This window comes from Apus apus, chromosome 3 (genome assembly GCF_020740795.1).
Source record: "Apus apus isolate bApuApu2 chromosome 3, bApuApu2.pri.cur, whole genome shotgun sequence".
Lineage (NCBI taxonomy): Eukaryota > Metazoa > Chordata > Aves > Apodiformes > Apodidae > Apus > Apus apus.
This window is the reverse complement of record NC_067284.1, coordinates 83,184,152-83,208,072: the sequence shown is the minus strand read 5'-3', so window position 1 is coordinate 83,208,072 and position 23,921 is coordinate 83,184,152. Positions and strand designations below refer to the sequence as shown.

Genomic DNA, 23,921 nt, shown 5'->3' with positions numbered 1-23,921 from the left:
GGCTTTTTTTTTTTTTTTCCTACAAAAAGAGAAGCAGTCTCAATGAATGACCTATTTATTCTCTTGTGCAAGAATCTAAATGTAGAAGGAAGAAATAGCACTGATGACAGCAGCAGCAGCAAAAATTATCAAAGGCTTTAAAATAAATTGATGAAATGAACAAAAACATCTAACTGGGTCAACATAATGGTCACTCGATGTCTTAAGGCAAGTCAAATACTAAATTGCTGAACTGTTAGCCATCGTGTGCAATTTACCATTTAAATCACCCTCAGTACTAAGGGAAAAAAAGCTGGAAAACCTGTCTTCAGATTTTAGAAAGATATCCAGGGGAGATGTGAGGAAAAAAGATTAATACAATAGATGCTCATACAGACAACATGATAGGAACTATAATAAAGGTTAGAATTAGCAAAACTAAAGATAAAAGTGACAGAAAAGGAAGGTTCAGCACATTGTTTACTGGTGGATGCAATCTCACAACTCTGAGTGTTCCTGTGTGGAATTACTGCACATATAAGGTCATGAAAATCTGGCTAACATATTATCTTGGATTTCCAGGAGGCTCTTGGCATGATTCCCCAAAATGTGTTCTAAAGGAATTAAGCTGATCTGGCATAGAAAGTAATGAAAAATCAATTGGTAGAAAGAACAAAGATCAGGCACAGTAGATTAGTTACCACAGTGAAGGGGGGCAACCACTGTGTTAAGTAGATCCTGAAATATTCAGTATCACCCTAAACTATCTACAGAAGAGTGTGATTATATAACAAAATATGCTGAAAGTACATCATCAATGAGGCAAGTAAAAAGTGAGGTGTGAGATGCAGAATTTCAGAGTACTGATTCACTAGACAATATAACAGCAGAAGGAATTGAATTTTGATAAATGCTAAACTTTTCAAATATGACCCCTCTCTCTGAAGTTCACATGATCAGTAAAAGGACTGCAAGATAGCTTCTGCTGCTGCTCAAGAAAAGCTAGAGTCGCTGGATATGTTTCTGTGAAAATGTCTTCTCAAGTCTCAAACAGAACATAATGAATTTTTAAGAATTAAATAGAAAACATACCAGAAGACATCGGTAGCATACAGCATAGCACACCTGCATCACACAATCTGAGTTCTGGACATTTCAAGCTGGAAACACCTGCAGGTCAGGGGATTCCCTAAGGTTCAGTGTTGGGAGTTGAGCAGGCAAAGCAAGGGAGTGCGACAACACCTCTCTTCTATTGTGCAATTATTTCCTAAGCATTTGTGACTGACCACTGCCAGAAACAGCTCACAGTCCAGATGACCTTACTGCAGCCTGTCTTACATTCCTATTGACTTTGTTGTACAAAATGCCCTTGGTTTCTAGTATTCTGGAGTGTGAATAGGATATAATCTAACTTGCATTGCTACCTATGTTTTGGGTTTTTTTCTGTACAAAATACTTTTTGCTTGCTAATTAAAAAGAAATTAAAAAACCACACCCACTGTTATGCTTAAATACCCTTGGTGTGCAGTCTCTTTTAATATGTAAAATGCAATTGCAATTTTTAAGCAATATATTTATTGGTTAATTGCTCTTTCTGGATATAATTTTGGCATGTCAGAATATCTTCAAAATGTCCAGGGCGAAACACACCTTTTCACTTCTATTTTATTCTCAGTCAGCCATCAAGACTATGCTAAAAGTTAACATGGATAGCTGAATTATTTTGATCTATTCCTTGTAGGCTTAAGTTTTCATCTGCTTCAGATAGTTCAGAGCTTATATTTGAAAAGGGATGGGGAGACCTTCCAGTACTCAAATACTACATACAACATGTAAATATCAAAACATTTTTGTTTACTTGACTATAAATAGCTGCAGCAGCTGTTGGCAAGATGAAATAGGATTTCAACTACTTTTATTCAATTAAGTTGTCCAAATTTAAAATCTCACTTCCACCTACTTTCACTTTCCATTACTGCATAACACAGTTCTCTGGGAAACAAGGAAGCAGAAAGCTAATGAAGTCTCCAGACAATTATTTAGCTGCTTTTAATTAATTATGCGAATATGAATTGGGAATTACTAAATCTTCTTCCTCTTAAATTTCCAGAACTTGGTACGATCCCAAAGGTTCAGAAGGAGGCTGTCAAACAGGAAGAACGCCACAAAAATTGTATCAAATATTTTAGCTGGATGTCATTATATGTCATTTATTAATTAGCTTTATATCTGAAACTTATCAGATTTCTCTCTAAAAGACCATGATTTCTATGATCCTCCAGTCCTTCCCTAGATAAGTCAATAAATATATAGTTTATTGTTAACAAGACAGTACCATAATAGCCTCTGACCATGCTGAATAATCAAAAAAGTGGCAGCTGCTACTGAGGAGAGTTAAAATGCAAGCAGACAAGATAACATTTTTGAATTACGAGGATTATTATAACTAGCAGGAAGAAGTCAGTTATTTTGTTAATCTGATGTATCAGTAAGAAGTTAATATTGACCTTACACATATTTGCCTTATGCTGAGATATTGGTACTATATTCTAAACAATGGCATGAAGGAAAAGAGATTGATTGGTACAACACCTGGAAGGAAACATCCAGTTTGGGAACACCAGTTCCTTAGAAGAACAATGTGGAGAATTTTCAATGAAAACTAAGGGGGGGAAAAAAAAGCCTGATTCGGGGTTTGGAATTTCACCTTTAATGGTTATAACAAGAGAGGGAGGAATGGATGCCATATGAAGGTATTACACTTACCACTAAGTCTGAGTAGAACTTGAAGACTTATATTGAAGGCATGAATTATTTCTTATTAAAAATAAATAGCTTTGAAGACATCAGAATGGAATTAAGGCTAGTAGTTAGAGAAATGAAATTTTAAAACTGAGTTGAAGGTTTGTTTTTAACCAAAAGTAAGCAAACATCAATAGAGTTCTGTTTTATTTAGGAAATGTGTATGACACACAAGTTACAGTCAAATCCTTCACAGAATCATAGAATGGTTTGGGTTGAAACTCAAAAATCATCTAGTTTCAATCCCCCTGCCATGGTTAGGGACACCTTCTGCTAGATAAGGTTGCTCAAAGCAACCAAGAATGATCTTTTGAATTAGTATGCTATTGACAATAGCAAACAAGTTGGTCACAGCAAATAGCAGTAATATAATTTTATTCCTACCATTATACAGCAAATTTTGATAGAAGGCAGCAAATTCCATAGTTGAGATCTTTACTTATTATTTCAGTAAGGACATTAATTTATAAATTATGTAGGAAAAATTCATTAATTCTTTACACTTAATTAAAAAGTTTATAAAATAATGCTAAATAAAATTAGGTATCTAGACTATTTTGTACCTGATTAATATAACCTATTGGATTGATAAACATCTTAATATCTTTCACTGTTTCTTAAGTGGTGTCTAAAGACACTGTCAGTTTACAATGGTGTATTATACATAAATCCTGCTAGCTACAAACAGTGTATTACTGAAATGAGAAAACAAAATTTTTATATAGTATCTTGTAAAATAATGTCACCTTAAGGCAACCAGGTAAGAGGAATTTTATTTAAATAGGTTTAGTATGATGTAACAAGTTGTGATATTTTCACATAACTGCCTATGTAAAAGAAGTGATTTCTCACTGATACCATGAACTCTTTGCATCTCTATCGTCCATAAACTCCATTTCTTCCCTGCAAGTGTAAAAAAAATGTTCATTTTTAAACAGCTGCTGCACTACTAAGCATATTAGAATAAATACCTGCTCAAGAAAGCAGATTGGGAATGAGCACTGATACAGCCTACCACCTCTCTGCAAGCAATAAAATATACTGGCCGACCTAGAAACATATTACTCATCTTCAACAGTAACTATGTGGAAAAGAGGCTGCTCAAACAGTACCAGCGCATAGGTAGGGTGGAAACTCATTCCAGGCTGGCTCTGCTGCCCTCTGTGGTCTTTGAAGAGACACTCCTAACACATGCAATCTACACAAGGTAACAGATTGTACTAAACTGGAAGAAGTTTCAGTGGAAAAATATGAAATCCACTAAATCTGATTTATCACATTGAATTACAGGCAATACACCTATGCTCACCATTTCCAAAATCTATATAATGTATTTGGGCAAATAAAATTACCTCTGCACATGAACACTTACCATTGTAGTCCTGAAACCCCAGCAGTGGCTAGAAGCCCACCGACTGCCACCCACAGGTAAGTGCCACCCACATTACATACAACAAAAGGAAAATTGACCCATACATTTTTATTTTGCTTGAGTATCACAACATTAATATCATTGGTACTAAAGCAGTGTCTGTACATTTTGACATTTTCTATTCCCAAACAGGATTTAAGTTTTATTTCTTTCAGTTCATCTGAAATGAAAGTCATTATTCCATTTAGATGTTACAGGACCTGATAAGCTCAGATAAAATTCACCCAGTAGAAGAAAGTTAGAAAGTTATTTACACTAGACTTGACTTAATGAGATTTGCTTCATTGGACAAAATGTGCCCAAGTTTCCATTAGACATATGAAAAAACTGAGTGTCTTGGTGTTCCTTGGTTCCTACTATGAGGGTTACAGTATGCGTGCAGGCAGAGTAAACCCCTTTTATCAACTTTTTTTTTTTTTTTTTTTAGTTAAATTGATAAATGGGATGCATTCTACTCTATGTATTTTTTATTAATGCAAAAGCTGCAAACATAAGCATTCCCTTCCTTCTTCCTTTTCATAAGAGGGTCTTTTCTCTGTTAGCAAACTCTGGAAGAACCTCTCTCCACTTGCAACTGTCTGGCACTGTGTCCCAGATGACAATAATTTAGAACATCTCCTCTGGCTCCTGCCCTTCGCTGCTACCTTATCGCATAGCGAAAAGGGCAGAAATAACTTAGACATGACCAGTTTTTCTAGTGCACTTTCATAAACTCAAATCATAAATAAAAATACTAATCTATTTCTTGTAACTCTTTAGAGCAAGTATGGTGTATTATCAAGGTTGTTATCAGTACAGCAGCTGCTGGAGAGAGATTTTACTACAAAGCAGAGGTGGGAAAGGTAGAAGAAACACAAACAGATGTCATGCTACTGAATCCTCCCTTTTTATTGCACTGGATCAGTGACCACAGTTTACATGGCTGATGGTGAGCAACCAAATACAAATTAGCTAGATCAGTCAGGTGGAAAAAAAAATTATGGCAAGAACTGAAGTTGAAAAATCACAAAGGGTGATTGATTTAGTCATATATACTTTAGTGTAATTCTTGCCTACAAGCAGTAGCAAAGTCCTTCAACATACTGCCAAAATGAGCTGGATCAAGACAATCTGAATGAAAAGGGTGTGCATTCTAGAGTAGCTACCCAATCATGAAGTACCTTCAGTCAAACTCAATTTGCTTTGCAGATAGAAGTAAATTTAAAAAATCACAGTCAAGAGTTAGGGTACTATAAAGGAACAAGGGGATGATGGCTTCACACAATATCAACTCTTAAAGGCACTTTCTGAGCCACCTATATAGAAATTATTGATGAGCTGATTTAAGGGTGAAATGTGTGTTTGTGAATAACACACATTTACATGATGAAAATAAAAGAAAACTGACTCTGTCTTTTCTCCTTTAAGATGACAGCATGATTTACCATTAGCAAGCTGGCATGCTAGAGAATAGAGAAATTAAATGTCTGCCCAAAGGGCATTAAAAAAATCAGTGCAAGAACAAAGTACAGAATTAGTCTTGGCAATTTCAGCTGACACCTTTAAATCAGTTCATCTACCCTTCTTTGTTCTATTTTTTCCTCTAAGACTTCAGTCTCTAGTGTGGTCAATCTGGAACATATCACAGCACTAATTATCACTTTAAAAAAAGAAAAACACACTGTAGAAAAACAGAGTAGATTTTCCGCATTAAGGGTAATTGGCACCATCAGTGAAGAGTCAGCACTTACCCTGTTATGGTCAATTCAGCAAACACATGTCTAAGCACCAAACCACAAGCCCTTGCAATTCTGTAAACTGTAATTGCTTCTTTTCAGGTTGAGATCAGGCTTATTTTTATGACCAAATTAAATGTCCATGTTAAAAATAATTTAGATAATTTCTGTTTCTTAAAATTATACAGATGAATTGTAGGCTGAAACAGAAATATTTTTAAAGTACATATATGAAAAGCAAACAATATAAAAGCAACTATATGTTGCACACAGCTATTCTGGGCAGAAGATCTACTCTGCTCCACTGAAATAACTCCAAATCTGGTACAATTTAGCAGAATCCACTCTACATCTCCAGTTTATTTTATTGATGGATATTTACTGTAGCAAGCCAAAATCTTTCAAATCTTCCACAGGAAATTACTTTCCATGTATGAAAAAAGTGCAGGGTTTTTTTGACTGGCCATTTATACTAGTAACTATTTTTTACTTGAAATTGCTGTTTTCAGATAAAAGCTTTACACTTATTAACACAGTGATAGCAAATATTGCTGCAAGACCTTCTCCTGCCTTTTATTGTCCCACTATCCATAAAGCAGCCTTCTTCATTTCCACTACATGGTACTGAAGCAAAACAAATGAAAAAACTTGCACTACATAATGGTTTTGTTGGTTTGGTTTTCTTTGTTTGGTTTGCTTGTTTGTTGGTTTGTTTTAATGTACTGTAGAGCCACTTCCTTCTCACTAGTTTCTTGTTTTAGTAAAGAAAAAGTTGACTGAAGGAACTAGGGTTCCTTTCCATTTAGGATGTTACGAAAGTGCCCAAACTTAAGAACTGAAATGAAGTTCTCAGTAACAGCACAAGAGCAGACTCACAAGAGCAGACTTTATTAATTCTATTTATTTTATATATATTGAAAAATGATGTTAAGAGGGCAACATATGTTTAACAAACTATTTTGCATGACATCGAGTAAATTTCTCACGGAGCAGAACTTACACTAACTTTCTACTAATTAAAGCAGCTATAATTTTTATTTTTGTCCATCATCTTGTTTCCTGGTACATGCTCCAATAAAACAGATAACCAAAATCCTCATGTTCTTAGCAAAGGTTTCTAAGGTTTGATGCTGTCTGTTTTGCTATTGAAATTATAGTTGTCAAATGCTGCCTGGCCACCCTCACTGCAACAGAAGACAAAGTCAGGTCCTATCACATAAAATGACAAACTAGAATTTTCAGACATGAAAAAAAGTGAAATTACCTGGGTCTTCTATAGATAAGTTCTTCGTTAACCATTGAACGATGTCTGAACCTAGGAACAAAACAACAGGCATTTATAGATTAATGAGTTTTCTCTTACCATTCTTTTGTTCCCTAGGCTAATTAATATTGCTTTACCATATGAGACACCACTACATTTTTTGATCAGTTTGTCTAGTAAAAAATAGACCATTATATTTCTTTTTGGTTTCTTTTTTGTTTGTTTGTTTTCTTTTATCTCTGAAACATACCACTCCTTTCTTTTGGACACGACTCATAAAATGCAATAGAAGTGCATTAAGAGTAGAATAGCCTGCATTTCACAAATTACATTACTGCAGAATTTACAGAGGAAAACAAACACTTTATTAAATTAATATTAAGTTTTCCCACCTTCCAAATTAGTTTACAAATAAAGCCTAGAAAACATAAATGCAACACACATTGCAATATATGGAGTATATGCTGCAGGCTATGCTGGAGGCTTAAAAACCTCCTTGTGAATAATACATGGCGTTATGAGCTCCTCTTAACAGCTGCAATTTATGTTCAACTTTAACTTCTGATTTTATTATTTTTAATGATAACTTCTGCTGTAGTGACTTTCAACCTATTCTGCTGGCTACCAGTAAAAGCATATTCAGTTACCTAAACGTGTGCAATGAATGCTTCAAACTCCTCACCATAGCTAAGTTCTAGACAGAACTAACTTTTCCCCTGGTGTGAAAACTCTTTCCTTCCTGCTCTGGCCTCTCTTCTTCTATATCACTTCATTTACTGCCTATCCAATTCTTCCTATTTAATTTCCTGTCCTTACTTTTAGGTTCCGTGTGATTGCTTGTCTCTTAACACCTTCAATACCAGTTTCTCTGTTGTCTTTTCCATTATCCTTCCAACTCCTCTTCCCAATTCCTAACCCCCTCTGCTCCTCTTAGCCATGAACTTCCTATTACACTTTGCAGTCTATGTACCAAGTCACAAGCTGGTCAGTCTTGGTTTTCAGATTGAAAGCTACAGTTGTATTTCACCCACTGTAAGCATGAATGACAAAATAAAATATGAAGCAGTTCTGCAGGCAAAAAAACAAACACATTCATGTTTTTAACCATCTTTAAATAACCAAATTGCCTGAAGGGGAAAATTCACTGAAACACTGAGGAGGGATTATGTGCGTGTCCTCCTTGTTTCATGACAGTTGCATCCTGCGTCCAGTTCAGACAAGCAATGCTGAAGAGAGAAATGTTATGTCATTCTTCTTTTTAAATGCAATATTTAGGTTGCTCATCCATTTCTCATCAGACATAGTAACATAATTCTTTCATAACCCTTAAGTTTAAAAATATAATAAAAATCTAAGCAATCTACACAAATAAAAAAACAATCAATAAAAAGCTCATGAACAGACAGCAATACATAACATTAGAGTGCAAAGGATATCTCCTCTGTCACTCCCTAGATCCAGACTTCTTCCTGTACTTCCTATAGTGCATCATTTCCTTTGGTCTTCTTAGGGCAATGACTATGATGCTTTAAAAAAGCATTTCAGAGAAGAAATAAAATAAATTTCTCCTGACTTTCTTAATTTTAAAGACTATAATTTTGTAGCTTTTTTTTTTTTTTTTTAAATTACAGTTAGTGAATAGCTTTATCATGTACAAAGCATAGTTGATTAGCTCATTATTTTCATGGCTGTATGCATTACTAAATTGATTACATAACAATGAAAACTGTGGAGATTTACAAGCATGTCCAGAGCAGAGAGTTTCATTACTATGTTACATTTCTAAATTTTCATAGATATTAAACTCCACTAGCATCATTTCTAATGGCATTTACATAGAATTGTTTCTCAAATGAGGCAACTTAATTTTACGTGTTGTTGGATTTATAAAAAATGTTTCAGACAGATATTTCTATGTCAAAGTATTTTATTTTTATGTATTTTTTTAACCTCATCTTCAAATACTTCTTCCCTCTTTACCTCTTTTGAGAACTTTCCTACCATGACATACCATATTCCTCAGTTCTCAGCTCCTGGCATCACATTTGTGTACATGGTCTACACATCAGAAATTTCACCTCTACATTACACTGTCTTCTGGCTTATTATAAATAACAGTGGGAAATGGGATTTCTTTACAATTACATCATCTGATTGTGAAAGATCATTACTGCTCTATTGACAATTTACTCTGAAGCCACTCCCCTGGTACCCGAAATCCTCAACAGCAGTTAGAGCCAGCTAAACACTCTCTTCCTAGTGTGAAGGCTCTTCAGGTAAAACAAAGTTGCAAGTAAGTTATCATATCACAACTGAGAAATTTATCAGTTCATATTCCTTTGGGAGATCTTGTGGCCCACTCTAGTCCTAAAAAGAATAATAAAGGTATAGTTTGCTGTGTGTTCTTTTAGCTGTTACTTTTAATGTCTAACCATCAAAACTATTTCATTCAATCACTCCTATGCCCTTTTCTAAGGTTTATTTATTATGTAAATGTATTTCTAAAAGTGAAATAATGCCTATAATTTCTTATCTCAGGAAAAGAACAAGGCAGCAAAACAGGTGAATGCTTTACATAAAAGCAATATTTCCTTTTGAGTTCTAGCTTTGAAAATCTGATGACCAGTAAATTCATGTCATTTTTCATACACTACATTTCACATTGCCAGGAATCATGATCCAAGAATTAGAAAAAAAAGATTACAGACTTAATTATTTGTAACCAAGAACTAATACTAAACAGGAGAAAACATCTTTAAACTTCAAACCTGAATCTGTTTTATCACCAGGAATCTATGAAAAAAACAAGCTAGTCAGATGATACAAATTTTATGGAAGACACTATCTTGGTATTGGACTCTCATGAATAGGAAAACTTCAGCAATTCAAAACAGAAAATGTTTGCTGTATGAGAGAGATATTCAGTTTCTGTAAACTGTTCAATGTGCCAGTCACTGGTAACGTGTGATAACAAAGCTCCAATAATAATATTTTCAGAGTAGATTCTCAAGCTAAGTTCTCCAAGTCTCCCTGCCTCACTTCCAGAAGGCAACTAAAAGTCAAGCTGGCTGTTACATCTGTAAAGTTCAGAAGACTGAAATTAAATGGCCTACTGAATTTTGAAATTCCAGAAGAACCCTCAATTGTCATGCCAATTTCAATAGCAAAGAAAACTGAACAAGGCAAAGTGAACATTTGTAATAATATATTAGAGCTAGTGGAAAACATTAAAAGAGCACTTATTTTAGACTTGGAGCCTGAGAGTCAACAGTGAGATTCCTAAAATGCCAGCACCTATCCAGGTAAAGGCAATATAATTCATAGGATTTTACTCAAGTCCGAAAATATTACTTTCAACTTATTTGAAGAAAGGATCAAAAAATTATTTATATTCATACATAAACAATTCCTTTGTAAAATGTACTAGCTGAAAACTCCACGAGTTATTATATTTAAAAGAACTGGAACAAAAATAGTATTTTTGAGGAAAGTGTGCTCTCTGAACTCTGCAATGTTAATTTCCAAGTCAGAGTCATAAAGGCCAGGTCAGTTCTAAGGTTAGCTTTCAAGAACAAAGCCCTTATTTCAAGCAAGTATTTACAGCGCATTTCAAAAAGGTGTTGATTCTGAACTATAAACATTTTCAAAGGAATTAAAGATCCATTTTTTGCTATGCGGAGATGCAATGAGCCTTGATCTGACAACCAAAAAAATATGACTGTAGTTCTGAAATATAAAATTGAAAATGCTCTATCTTTTTAAAAATTCAAAAGCATATTTAGCTGAAGAAGATTCAATTTACAAGAAGGTATATTTTATGAATCAGAATCCCTAATCATGAGACCACTGAGAAACTTAATGATTTATTTCATGAGAAGATAGGTTAAACTTTGCAAAAAAATACCTTTTTACTACTAAGATCTTGGTTTACTGACCAAAATTTATTCTTTTTTTACATGTATTTACAGATGATAAAGAGAGACAGGAACCCAGGAATATCCCCTGTATTATTGATATCAAGAGAGAGGGCTTTGCCGTTAAGAAGCCAGCCATTTTTTATGTTATCTTCACCAAAGCTTTGCCATCTGAATTCTCAAGAGCAACATAACCATTGCAATGTTTGTCCTGTGCTGTGAAAGCCAGGATGCTGAGCTGGTTGCTTGCTTGCTGAAAGGCAGCGGATCATCAAGGAGCTCTGTTGAGGGCATTCCTTGAGCAGCTGGGTCACCTTCAGCGCTTCACCACCACCTGGTCTTGAATTATAGAATCGTTTTGGTTGGAAAAAAAACCTCTACTCAACTCTAACCATTAATCTAGCACTACCAAGTCAACCATGTCCCTAAGCATCACATCTACACACCTTTAAAATACCTCCAGGGATGGTGACTCAACCCCTTCCCTGGGCAGCCTGTTCCAATGTTTGACAAAATTTTTGGTGAAGAAATTTTTCCTAATATCCTATCTAAACCTTCCCTGGTGCAACTTGAGACCATTTCCTCTTGTCCTATCACTTGCTACTTGGGAGAAGAGACTGACCCCCACCTTGCTATAACCTCCTTTCAGGTAGGTGTAGGGAGCAATATGGTCTCCTCTCAGCCTCCTTTTCTCCAGACTAAACAACCCAAGTTCCCTCAGATGCTCCTTGTAAGAATTGCGCTCTAGACACTTCTTCAGCTGTAGAAACTGGAGAATTTTATGGAGGGCAACTCACAGTAAGGAAAAATTAATATACATTACACTAGAAAGTACCAGTTTTTAAGTCTGAGACAAGACTGTTACTATATTAGTAAGGAAAGAGCCCTACATTTCCATATTTCATTCTTTTTTTTCATTGGGAGAGAAGGGAATTATGTCATTTTGACTCGCATCTTAGAAACATAGAATGATTTGGGTTGGAAGGGACCTTAAAAATCATCTAGTTCCAATCCCTTTCCATGGGCAGGGGCACTTCCCTCCAGACCCGGTTGCTCAAAGCCCCATCCCACCTGGCCTTGAACATTTCCAGGAAGGGGCAATCTTAAACACTGTTTCTTTGTCCACTGCTTCATGACAATACATCAGGTAATTAAGTTTAGTTACTGATACAGACTTCAAAAATTCTTGGTCATGAGAGTCTAAAAAAACAATAATGTGCAACTTAATTTCTCACCACAGATTCAGATATTGAAAGCACAGAAACTGGATCAGATGAGCAGGAAAATTTTAAAGTTCAGTGGCCTATCAGTTTCTCAGCTTTTTTCTCACAAAAATTTGTCTCTAACAGAAAGCTGGACTCTGTGATAAAGGGCTTTCACTGGTGAACAGAAAAGATGGTCTCCATTCTCTCTGAAGTTTTTATGGTCACAAACCACAGCACATGTTGTGACTGTTATATCAGGACAGACATTTTTTATATTATATTTTCTCTGAGAGACATAGTTTGTGTATGAATTCTGCATGCATACTTACAAAAGAAATCAAGTACCACATATTTCAGGGCAAAAAAGCAGAGGGAAGAAAAGCAATGGCTATATTATCTTTTGGTATACTTATGGAAAGAACATATTTGGATCCACACTGCAGTATTACGTTATTTTTTTCCCTATGTCTATTAAAGCTGATTAAAGAGCACGTTTGCATCACTTGATAGTTCCATGCTCAGAAAGGTGAAAGAAGGATGGGGTTGCAATAATGACTGAAAAAACAAGGTGTTTTTCCCCATAAATTATGGCTCTAGTCAGTACTAAACTACACTGGATTTCAGTCTAACCAAAAAGTTATTCAGGGGTGTTTTGATTGCCAAATTCTTAGTTCCAGATGTAAGCTGGTAACAAATGTTTAGATGGTAAAAAGGGAAATGGCACAAAGAAGCTGTGTAACTAAACTTGAATTTATTTCATAATAATCAAAATGGTTTTCACCTTGTATTTTTATTTAACATTTTTCTCTTTCTTTTCTCTAATAGTTTGAAATAAAGTATGATAAATTTATAGACATAATCATAGAATCATAGAATGGTTAAGGCTGGCAGGAACCCTAAAGATCATCAAGTTCCAACCTCCCTGCTATGAGCAGGGACACCTCACACTAGACCAGGCTGCACAAAGCCTCACCCAACCTGGCCTTAAACATCTTCAGGGAGGAGGCTTCCACAATCTCTCCAGGCAACCTATCCCAGCACCTTACTATCCTCATGGTGAAGGATTTCTTCCTGATGTCTAACCTAAATCTACCCTCTTTCAGTTTAAAACCATTACCCCTTGTCCTATCACTACCCTCTCTGATGAAAAGCCCCTCCCCAGCTTTCCTGTAGCCCCTTCAGGTACCGGAAGGCCGCTATAAGGTCTCTCTGGAGCCTTCTCTCCTCCAGGCTGAAAAGCCCCAACTCTCTTAGCCTGTCTTCATAGAAGAGGTGCTCCAGCCCTCTGATCATCTTTGTGGCCCTCCTCTGGTCCCTCTCCAACAGCTCCATGTCTTTCTTGGGCTGCGGACTCCAGAGCTGTACACAATATTTCAGGTGGGCTCTCACCAGAGCAGAGCAGAGGGGCAGAATCACCTCCCTGGCCCTGCTGGCCACACTTCTTTTGATGCAGCCCAGGATGCAGTTGCTCTCTGAGCTCCAGCACACACTGGCGGCTCATGTTGAGCTTCTCATCAACTACCACCCCCAAGTCCTTCTCCTTAGGACTGCCCTCCAGCCATTCTCCCCCCAGCCTGTATTTGTGCCTGGGGTTGTGCCAACCCAGATGTAGGACCTTGTACTTGGCCTTGAGTCTGGTCTAATTGTTTACCAGGAGTGGCAACTGATTTGAAACTGTGATAATTTGAGTACATTGTTGACTGCATTTATATATTTAACCTACTGATCTTTACCATTTAAATGGCTTGACTTTTAAACAAAAGACATCATTGATCAAAGTCCAGTTTGATTATGGAAATCAGCATCTCAGCTTTCACATACTTATTTCTGCCACTTGCTTATTAAATTTTTTTAATAAAAACAAATACATAAATGTACTCTTCTGACTTATTTTAATTCAAGATTCACTTCCTCAAGGAAGCTTGTACCCAGTTGCAGGTTGACATATCTAAACTGAATAATATTCACTGTACAGAGAATGTGACCTATTTTAATGAAACTACCCAAGCACAAAGCTAATGACCATTTTCTAGTTTTAAAACAACATAAGTTGCAGTATATGTATTTTTTTGACTGAAGATGAATGCAGGAATTTACAGAAATAAAACCCTGAAATGAATCATCCTACCACTTCTGAGTTGGACTTTTTCATTCTACGCTGTAAGCAATCCTCAAAAATACTTAAGCCTAGAAGGGCAGAAAGGATCCATGCTTCTGGCTAATATAACCCTGTGAAGAACATTATGTTGCTTGATACTGTTAAATCACTGAATTTCTGCTTCAGAGAGGAAAATTAATCTACTTTTATACTGTGAAAGAGCTAATACAGGATGTGAAAAATCTCTTCCAGTTCCACACCTACATGAAATCACTCAAAAGTGCTGACCAACAAAATCCAGTAATGTAAATTCTGCAGTCACACCTTGTCTCATAACCAAGCTTCAGAACAGAAATCCCATTCATAAAGTCTAAAAGGGCAATTAATCATGGCTGTTTATCTGTGCCCACTCTTTATCTTAAAAGTGCCAATCCGCATAGGACCGTGACTTATCCAGCAAAAGAAACTGCTGCTTCATTTCAGCAACATTTCTCTCTAAAGCTTCTCAAAAGACATCCTCTACTTAGTTCTCTTCAAAAGCCACAAGTGACTGTTTTACAGACAACACTAGCTGTGCATAACTGCCAAAATACCAGTAACCACAGATGGGAGCCCTGTGATTCCAAGGCTGTCATAACAAGCACTGGAGTTCAGAATCTTGCTGAAGAACATTGCCTCATGCTAAAGATTTCCAAGAAAAGAGTGACACTGTTTAGAAAAACTAAGTTATTTGAAAACCCAGTTGCCTACTGCCTGCTGATTATATTATCTAAAGCATGAGGCAACTTAGTCCAAATTTCTGCTCAGATACAATCAGTTTCAGGCACTTGAACCTGAGAGTCTCCACCTCAGTTTTTAGGTATTCTGGTCTGGGACCCTTTTAATTTGCTTTGTTGGAGTTCTAACACTACTGTGTTAAATAGCTTTGGAAATAATGGGAGAAAATAAACTATTTGCTACCCTTCGGGACTGCCCTGTGGGTAGCTGAGCACCTGGAGCCTCCTCCCTATTGCAGTGAAGGCTGTGCAGTCAAGCAGCATTGGCAAGTGCAACCTGGCGCAGCACACAGCAGCGGATGAATGCAAGAGCAGCCTTGATCAAGAAAAGCAGAGAAAGGAATGTCTATGTGACTTCTATCCCAAGATTGTCCTCTGGTTCCTGAAATAACATGTGAAAAGGCAATAATAACATCACTGTTGCCTAACTATCTTGAATTCTCACTCTGAAAATTACTCCAAGATTATTTCAGGACAACTGACAACACATTTTTGAGGGACTTACCACTACTTACCATAAATATTTCATCTGATTTTCTTTTGCTACTTACCATAAATATTTCATCTGATTTTCTTTTTAAGTCTACTGGATGTTTCACTATATCTTGCTGACAACTTCATACATAAACCAGAAGGATTGACATGAACAACTTTTTTGAGTTTGTTGCTGAGGAAACACCATAAAATTTCACTGATCACCTCCTAAGTCTTCTCTATTAATGAGCAAGCAAGTTTCAAGTCAACAGAAGAGCAATTCATTGCCAGTGTCATGATGGAGGGCTCCTCTAGGGAAGCCATCACCCAGGCATAGGGGTTTTTCCTTTGCTTTCCTATTTGTATGCAATTACTGAAATTAAGCTATTTTCAGTAATTCAGCAGTGGCTGAAATTTCCAAATGAAGGCATTTCCTAAGTCATCAAATGTCTTTCCTCCTCTCGAGAAGGAAAAATAGTAAGTTTATGCTCAGGCTATATTGACACCATAGTCTAAGTATCCAGGGGCACGAGGACCAGTGACACTAAAGGGCTAAAGGGCTGCCAAGCAGAATGGTGTCAGGGTGGAGCCAGAAGAAAACAGAGAGCATTATTTCATGCAGTGTTTGTAGACAAGAGCAACCACTGTAAAGAATTTTATAGCCTTTCTTAAGTATATTAGGTGTCCATACATAAACTGTAAAGTTATCTGATTTTATGGTTTGCATAAATCTCAACTACCTCAGTTTATACGTGCTTTAAATATAAAATCAGATTATTTAGTTTGGGGGCTTTTTAGAGATGCATAAAAATACACACTGTATCTAGCTGGAGATACTACTTAGAGTGTTTCTGCAGATTTTGGAAATAGAATGTCTTGAAAAGAAAGCCAAGCTAGAAAAAATGTTCATTGAAATAGCAACTGCACCAACCAATGCAGACTTACCAACTTTCCATAGCATTTTTTTTACATACTGCAGCTTCTGCACTCTCAGATTTTACAAAATTGCATCTCACTATTAGTCACGTGTTCTTTCTCTCATATACGTATCAGTAAGTATCCGCAAGCTGTACTTTCATAATCTTTGCAAAACAGTAAAAGCTGCCTGAGATTATCTCTGCTGCAACAGTTTTGTTGGTTTTTTTTTCATCAGCATTTTGGAAATAGTGTGTAAAAACACAGCCTTCAAGTTCAACAAAATAGCTTTGTGAAAGTCTTCACCACGACATTGCTTCAAGAAATACTGTATTTTTTTCACATTTCTACTTCAATATCTCTAAGAAATACAATCTTTTCCTTATGAAATGGTTCTGCTAATTCTTGATATCCTGCCCCCCAAAGACACCCACACACAGATGGCAATGGAAGGAAGTGAGGCAGCAGTGTAATTTTTGCCATGCACTTCACATTCACAGTGGAATTTCATAGGGGAGAATCCTGAAGTACTGATTCAGGAGCAACAGGAACAAATATATAAATTATATATGATTTGACTTGTGATTTTGACTCCAAGAAGAAAGTCAGTGGATACACAGTGACTTACAGTTTTGACATTTGCCCAGCAACAATGTCAGCATGCATACTTCCTTACAAAGGGTTCCTACACAATAATAGTTAATTTATACAGCTGGTTTGAAAATGGGTTTTTCCATCACTGCTGTTTCAAAACACTCTTTCAGTGACTCACACTCTTACTGTTCTCTATGCTTAAGACTCCAAAAGCTGGTGTCCAAAAAAACCCTTTTCATCATCACAGATTTCGTGAATAACCCAAGCTATTAAATTTAGCTATTTTGACTAAAATACTTCCTTCAGAAAGTTTTAGTGATGCTAAGTACAACTATATAATGTGATGCTCTGCAGAAACTCCTGATACAAATTGCAGGATTGGATATAAAGAATGCAAAAGTCCTTCAAGAATTTGCTCATAGCCAGATGCTCTCATGGCTACAGAGAACCATCTCCAATGGGAAACTTCATCTCCTGAAAAGAGATTCTACAACATGGCGGTTGCACAAAATACCACCTGGTGTGGGGGCACAGGCTGTAACACAGAGCCCTGAAAAATGAATTTCATGACAAAATGCCAAGGAACAGCAGAGTAAAAATACTTTTCTGGGGGGCCAAATTAGTTATCTGGGGTTTTTGTGCTTTAGTCCCACTGTTCTGTGGCCTCCAGGACAGACCAGCTAGTTTTCAGCTAATAGCAAAAAACCACAAAATATAAGCTACAAGAAAGTTTGCTGAAGCTCAGTAGAAGCTTCCATCCCTAATCCTACTGAGGAGCAAATGGAAAGTCTGTGGGTACAAATTAAGGGGCAGGCTGGCATGGGTGATACAGTTGTGGGGGTCTGTTACAGACCTCCTGATCCGGACGAGGGACTTGATGAGGCTTTCTACAGGCAGCCGAAAGCAGCCTCGCAATTACAGGCCTTGGTCCTCATGGGGGATTTTAACTACCCAGATATCAGCTGGAAGGCCTACACAGCCAGCCATTCACAGTCTAGGAGGTTCCTCCAATGATAATTTCTTGATACAAATCGTGGACAAACCAACTAGGAGAGTAGCACTGCTGGATCTCGTACCGACCAACAAGGAGGGTCTGGTTGAAGGGGGTGGAGTGCAGGATCCTGCATGGGAGGAACAGAATACCTAGCAGGAACAGAACCCTGGACTTCCGCAGGGACAACTTTGGCCTCTTCAATCAATTATTAAGAGAAGTCCCATGGGACAGGGTACTAGATGGTAAAGGGGCTCAAGATAGTTGGTCAACATTCAAGGACCACTTCTTGCAAGCTCAGGATCAGAGCATCTTAATGGGTAGGAAATGAAGTAAGGGAGCCAGGAGACCCGCTTCGTTAAACAAGGAACTGCTGGGCAAACTCAAGTGGAAAAAGAGAATCTATGGATCATGGAAGGAGGGGCTGGGAGGAATACAGGACTGTTGTCAGAGGATGTAGGGAGGCAATTAGGAAAGCCTCAGTCTTTACTGCTGCAGGCTCTCCGCAGGGGCCCCAGATCCCTAAAGTCCCAGAAGAAGTCAGGATGAAGAAGGAATATTCTTCAGTAGATGAGGATTGGGTTACGGATCAGTTAAGCCATCTGGACATCAATAAATCAATGGATCCAGACGGAATACACCTGCAGGTGCTGAGGGAGCTGGCAGAGGTCATTGCTAGGCCACTCTGCATCATCTTTGGTGAATCATGGGCAACAGGAGAGGTGCTAAGGACTGGAGGATAGCAAATGTCACTCCAGTCTACAAGAAGGGCAAGAAAGAGGACCCGGGTAACTATAGACCAGTCAACCTCACCTCCATCCCTGGTAAGGTAATGGAACAACTTGTTCTTGGCACTATCTCTAGGCATATCAAGGATGAGGGGGTCATTAAGAGCAGTCAGCATGGTTTTACCAAGGGGAAGTCATGTTTGACTTCTATGAGGAAGTAACTGGGTGGATAGATGATGGTAGAGCGGTAGATGTGGTTTATCTTGATTTCAGTAAAGCATTTGACACTGTCTCCCACAGCATCCTCGTAGATAAACTGAGGAAGTGTGCTCTTGATGGTCAGGTAGTGAGGTGGACCATGAACTGGTTGAAAGGAAGAATTCAGAGAGTTGTGGTCAATGGGACAAAATCTAGTTGGAGGTCTGTGACTAGTGGAGTCCCTCAGGGGTTGGTACTGGGACCGGTACTATTCAATATTTTTCGTCAACGATCTGGATGAGGGAAGAGAGTGTGCTCTCAGCAGCTTTGCTGATGACACTAAACTGGGAGGGGTGGCTGACACACCAGAAGGCTGTGCTGCCATTCAGTGAGACCTAGACAGGCTGGAGAGTTGGGCAGGGAGGAAATTAATGAAATTCAACAAGGGCAAGTGTAGAGTCAAGCATCTGGGGAAGATCAACCCTATGTACCAGTACTGGTTGGGGGCTGACCTGCTGGAGACCTGTAGGAGAAAGGGACATGGGGTCCTAGTGAACAGGAGGATGACCATGAGCCAGCAATGTGCCCTTGTAGCCAAGAAGGCCAGTAGCATCCTGGGGTGCATTAGAAAGGGTGTGGTTAGTAGGTCAAGGGAGGTTCTCCTCCCCCTCTATTCTGCATTGGTGAGGCCGCATCTGGAGTATTGTGTCCAGTTCTGGGCCCCTCAGTTCAGGAAGGACAGGGAACTACTTGAAAGAGTCCAGCTCAGAGCCACAAAGATGATTAAGAGATTGGAACATCTCCCTTATGAGGAAAGGCTGAGGGAGCTGGGTCTCTTTGGCTTGGAGAAAAGGAGACTGAGGAGCGACCTCATCCATGTTTACAAATACGTTAAGGGCAAGTGTCTGGAGGATGGAGTCAGGCTTTTTTCAGTGATGTCCAGTGATAGGACAAGGGGCAACAGGTACAAACTGGAGCATAGGAGGTTCCACATAAACATCAGAAAAGACTTCTTTACTGTGAGAGTGACAGAGCACTGGAACAGGCTGCCCAGAGAGGTTGTGGAGTCTCCTTCTCCGGAGACATTCCAAACCCGCCTGCACGCGTTCCTGTGTGATGTGCTCTAGGTGACCCTGCTCTGGCAGGGAGGTTGGACTAGATGATCTTTGAGGTCCCTTCCAAGCTCTAAGATTCTGTGATTCTGTGTGATTCTGTAATCCTAGTATTCAAGTCTTGCACTAGATATGTCATTGACTATGATCAGAACTTCACCCAAGGCTTCTTTTTTTCTATTTGAAATATGAAATGTTTTAATATTCAATAGCCCATGTAAAGTTCAAATGAATTTCTATTTTTGATTAAGCTGTGCTGGATGTTTTTCTGCTATTTTCTCCAGATACACAATTATTTTAATACTGCTATGTCTCAGAGTTTACACTTCAAAGATTTGCTGCAGGGCTACATTTGCAAAAAGGAAAAAAAAAAATAATTAGTTATTCAAATTACTAGTACCTACACTTTGGAGCATTAGTCTGACTGAAAATCGAATCCCATTCAGTTTTTATCAAAATACAGGATTATTTCAAGACTTTATTATGCTCAATTGCTTGGCATAATAAAAATAATTCTAATCATACAGCATGGAATAAACTAAGTAAGAAATACAACTGATCTTTGCTTCAACTTGATACTTCAACCAACTTCAGCATATTTTTTCATTTCCAGTCTTTCACCACTATTCAGAGATTATGAATCCATTTATTCTAAATGTCAATAACTACGTTGCACAACTGTCTGAAGCAGATACGACTGGAGCTGTTCTGAAATAAAAATCACATGGTTCTTTTTCATTGTGGTTCTTTACATTTGTACCTGAAGCACTTCACTAAAATCATGGAATAGTCTGAGTTGGAATGGACCTTAAAGATCATCTAGTACCAAACCCCGCGCCATGGGCAAGGACACCTCCCACTAGACCAGGATGCTCAAAGCCCTGTCCCACCCGGCCTTGAACTCTTCCAGGAATGGGGTATCCACAACTTCCCCGGGCAGCCTGCACCATTGTCTCGCCTCCTTCACAGACAAGAATTTCTTCCTAATATCTAATCTAAATCTATCCTCTTTTATTTTAAAAACATTCGCCCTCATCCTATCTCTACACAGCCTTATAAAAAGTCCCTCCTCAGCTTTCCTGTAGGCCCCTTCAGGTATTGGAAGACAGCTATGAGGTCTCCCCAGAGCCTTCTCTTCTCCAAGCTGAACAACTCACAGACTGTCCTCATAGGAGACGTGCTCTAGCCCTCTGATCATCTTCGTGGCCCTCCTCTGGACTCACTCCAAGAGCTCCATGTCTTTCTCATGTTGAGGGCCCCAAAACCAGACCAAGTGCTCCAGGTGGGATCTCACAAGAGTGAGAAGGATAGAGGGGAAGAACCACCTCCCTCAATCTGCTGGTTCACCCTTTGTCACATTAAAGGCATGAATCTCTTGAAGATAAATTCCAAAGATTCACTGAAATGTAAGTTGTGCTTACAATTTAAATTCTCTAACGTGATTTATACATTAATGAAGAGTTATCGAAAATTTAAATGAACATGAACTACCATTTTAATATGACCATAGAACTACCTCTACTGTTTCCATTTTAGGAATGTCTCTTGGAGCCTGGAAAAAGAAACAACCTCTGCAAAACCCTCCTGCCTTTTCCCATTCCTACCCACATATTCATTAAGTCCAGAGTTACCGTTTGATACGTTAATTTACTGACTCACGGGAAGTACTAGAAGTATGGAGAGAGTAATTTTCAGGCATCCACTGTCAGGTAGAAGTATAACAGAAAAGACATTCTTCTGAACAATGCTGGACCACTAGCTTGTGATGCAACCTTTGGTAGGTCACAGGGTTTGTATTATCCCTGTAGTAAAGATCTTTTCCCATACTGTGCTGTGCACTGTGGGGCCTAGAGAACAGAGAAGCATTTTGAAAAGATCAAGCTGTAGGTATTAGTGCAATAAATAATACTATGTGTCCTGGAGTCTAGATTCTATTCTTCATGTTATTTTACTGTACATTTTAATGTTTTCTTTCATTTGGATGAAACAGCTGAGAACGGATGGTGTCTTACTGTGACCACAGGATGGGTCCTTCATAACTTACATTCATGAGTACAGAAGCTCTTCATGAGGATGAGGCTGTAGCTCATTATTTATTTTCTTTTTCAGAAGATGCAGAGAAAAATTAAGTTCATACTGTTGCCTAGGAGTATGCAATGACGTGAATACTGCTTTTAGCACCTGTTGTGTCTTTGCTATTTACATTGCCAGAGTAAGAATAAATAGTAGAAAGATGTAAAAAAACCCTCTGAAAGGGAACACGTATACACAACCATTCACATACCTATCCAAACCAGTTCTGCATCTCTTCTTCCCAGTCTGTGTACACAGAAATTTATTTGCGTCTTGACCTCTCCACATATTATTTAAGACCTGTATGTATTTTATGTAAAATTGCTGATGGCCACCATTTCTTCCCTTGATGATCAACTGCAGACTCAGGAATGGATGTTATATCCTCCCTTGGGAAAATATAGGCAGGTTCAGTGAAGAAATATAAAGCAGATAGGTATCCAGTACCAGAACTGCTGTTTACTAGTGGAAGGTGAAAGCAGACACAACTCCTGTGTTGAGGCTCTGGAGAGAATATTTTTCAGTCCGATAAGGAGTTGTACTGTGTAAATGCAGCACAAAGGAAAAACATGTTCTTTCTGAGCCTTCTTACATACTGAAAAGCTCTAAAATTAACTAACCAATAGATTAAAACAAAAAGCGACTAGCCCTCTACTGCAAGAGGGAATGAAAGACAACAAAATCCCAAAACTAAAAAAAATATTCAAGTATTTATCCATTAAATAATTATACCATGTTCAATCTGGCCACAGCGATTAATAGAATCCTCCTGGCACCCTACTGGCAGATAAGAAATTGATGGAAAGAAGCAAGGGGTACTTGTGCCTGAAGTAGTAAATAGTGTGGTGACGGCTTGATAGGCTGGGAATGGAGCCACTCTCTTCTCCAAATTACAGAGGAAAGGAAGTGTTGGTAATATAACTTAAGAGTTTTTCTTGATGCAAAAGAGGATGGATATAGGTCATCTAGGAGGGAAGACTTAAGTAGATTATTCCCTTCCAACTTCTGCTTCACTTTGCATAAGGCAGGTCTAAAAACTTTCAGTTTTAGTCCTCCTTTCTGTTATGCTAATTCTATTTGACCTTGCATAGAAATGCGCTTCTGTCAAATACTGTGTTCAACCTATAATGTCTAATGGACAGGAATACAGGCTTCTGCTTACACATAACCTCCTTTGTTTCCTCATACCTGTCATGTTGCTGCCTTTACTGCTGTCAAAATGGCATTGCTGGTCCCTTCCATAGGCTCAGTCGAACATGCTAATGTGAATGGCATGGCATTCAAAGCAACAATTCGCAGAGGTATGAATCCTACTCTGTAAAGTTTTTGACTAGCAAATGCTTCCACTCATCTGCTTTGTGTCTACTGAGCAGCAGGACCACCCTCAGCCTGGCAGGCCCTGCTTGCACAGCATGGTGTCCCTTGCTGGATGGCACTGGGAAATATGACAGTTAAAGGTCCAGTGTTTCTTCAGTACACTCACAGGAAGAGCAGTATCACAGAGAAGAGAGATCTTTTTTGCTAGCCACATTACAGCTAGCAAAACACGCTTCTCAAATGAGATGACCAGCTAGTTTGCCTTGCAGCACATGTAACACACAGCAGTGTGTTCAGTCAGGATGAGCCAGAAGACTATTAATCTCTAATTCAT

The 23,921-nt window shown here is 38.1% G+C and overlaps 1 protein-coding gene across 7 annotated transcripts in view; it reads right to left on the bottom strand.

Annotated features, from left to right (window-relative positions):
* RGS7 (regulator of G protein signaling 7) overlaps positions 1-23,921 on the bottom strand; it is a 264,913-nt gene that overhangs the window by 90,452 nt on the left and 150,540 nt on the right. For all 7 annotated transcript variants that reach the window (XM_051615774.1, XM_051615776.1, XM_051615777.1 and 4 more), the window contains one exon: positions 7,193-7,243. In XM_051615774.1, the coding sequence (XP_051471734.1) occupies positions 7,193-7,243 (51 nt within the window). The remainder of the gene's footprint in view (positions 1-7,192; positions 7,244-23,921) is intronic.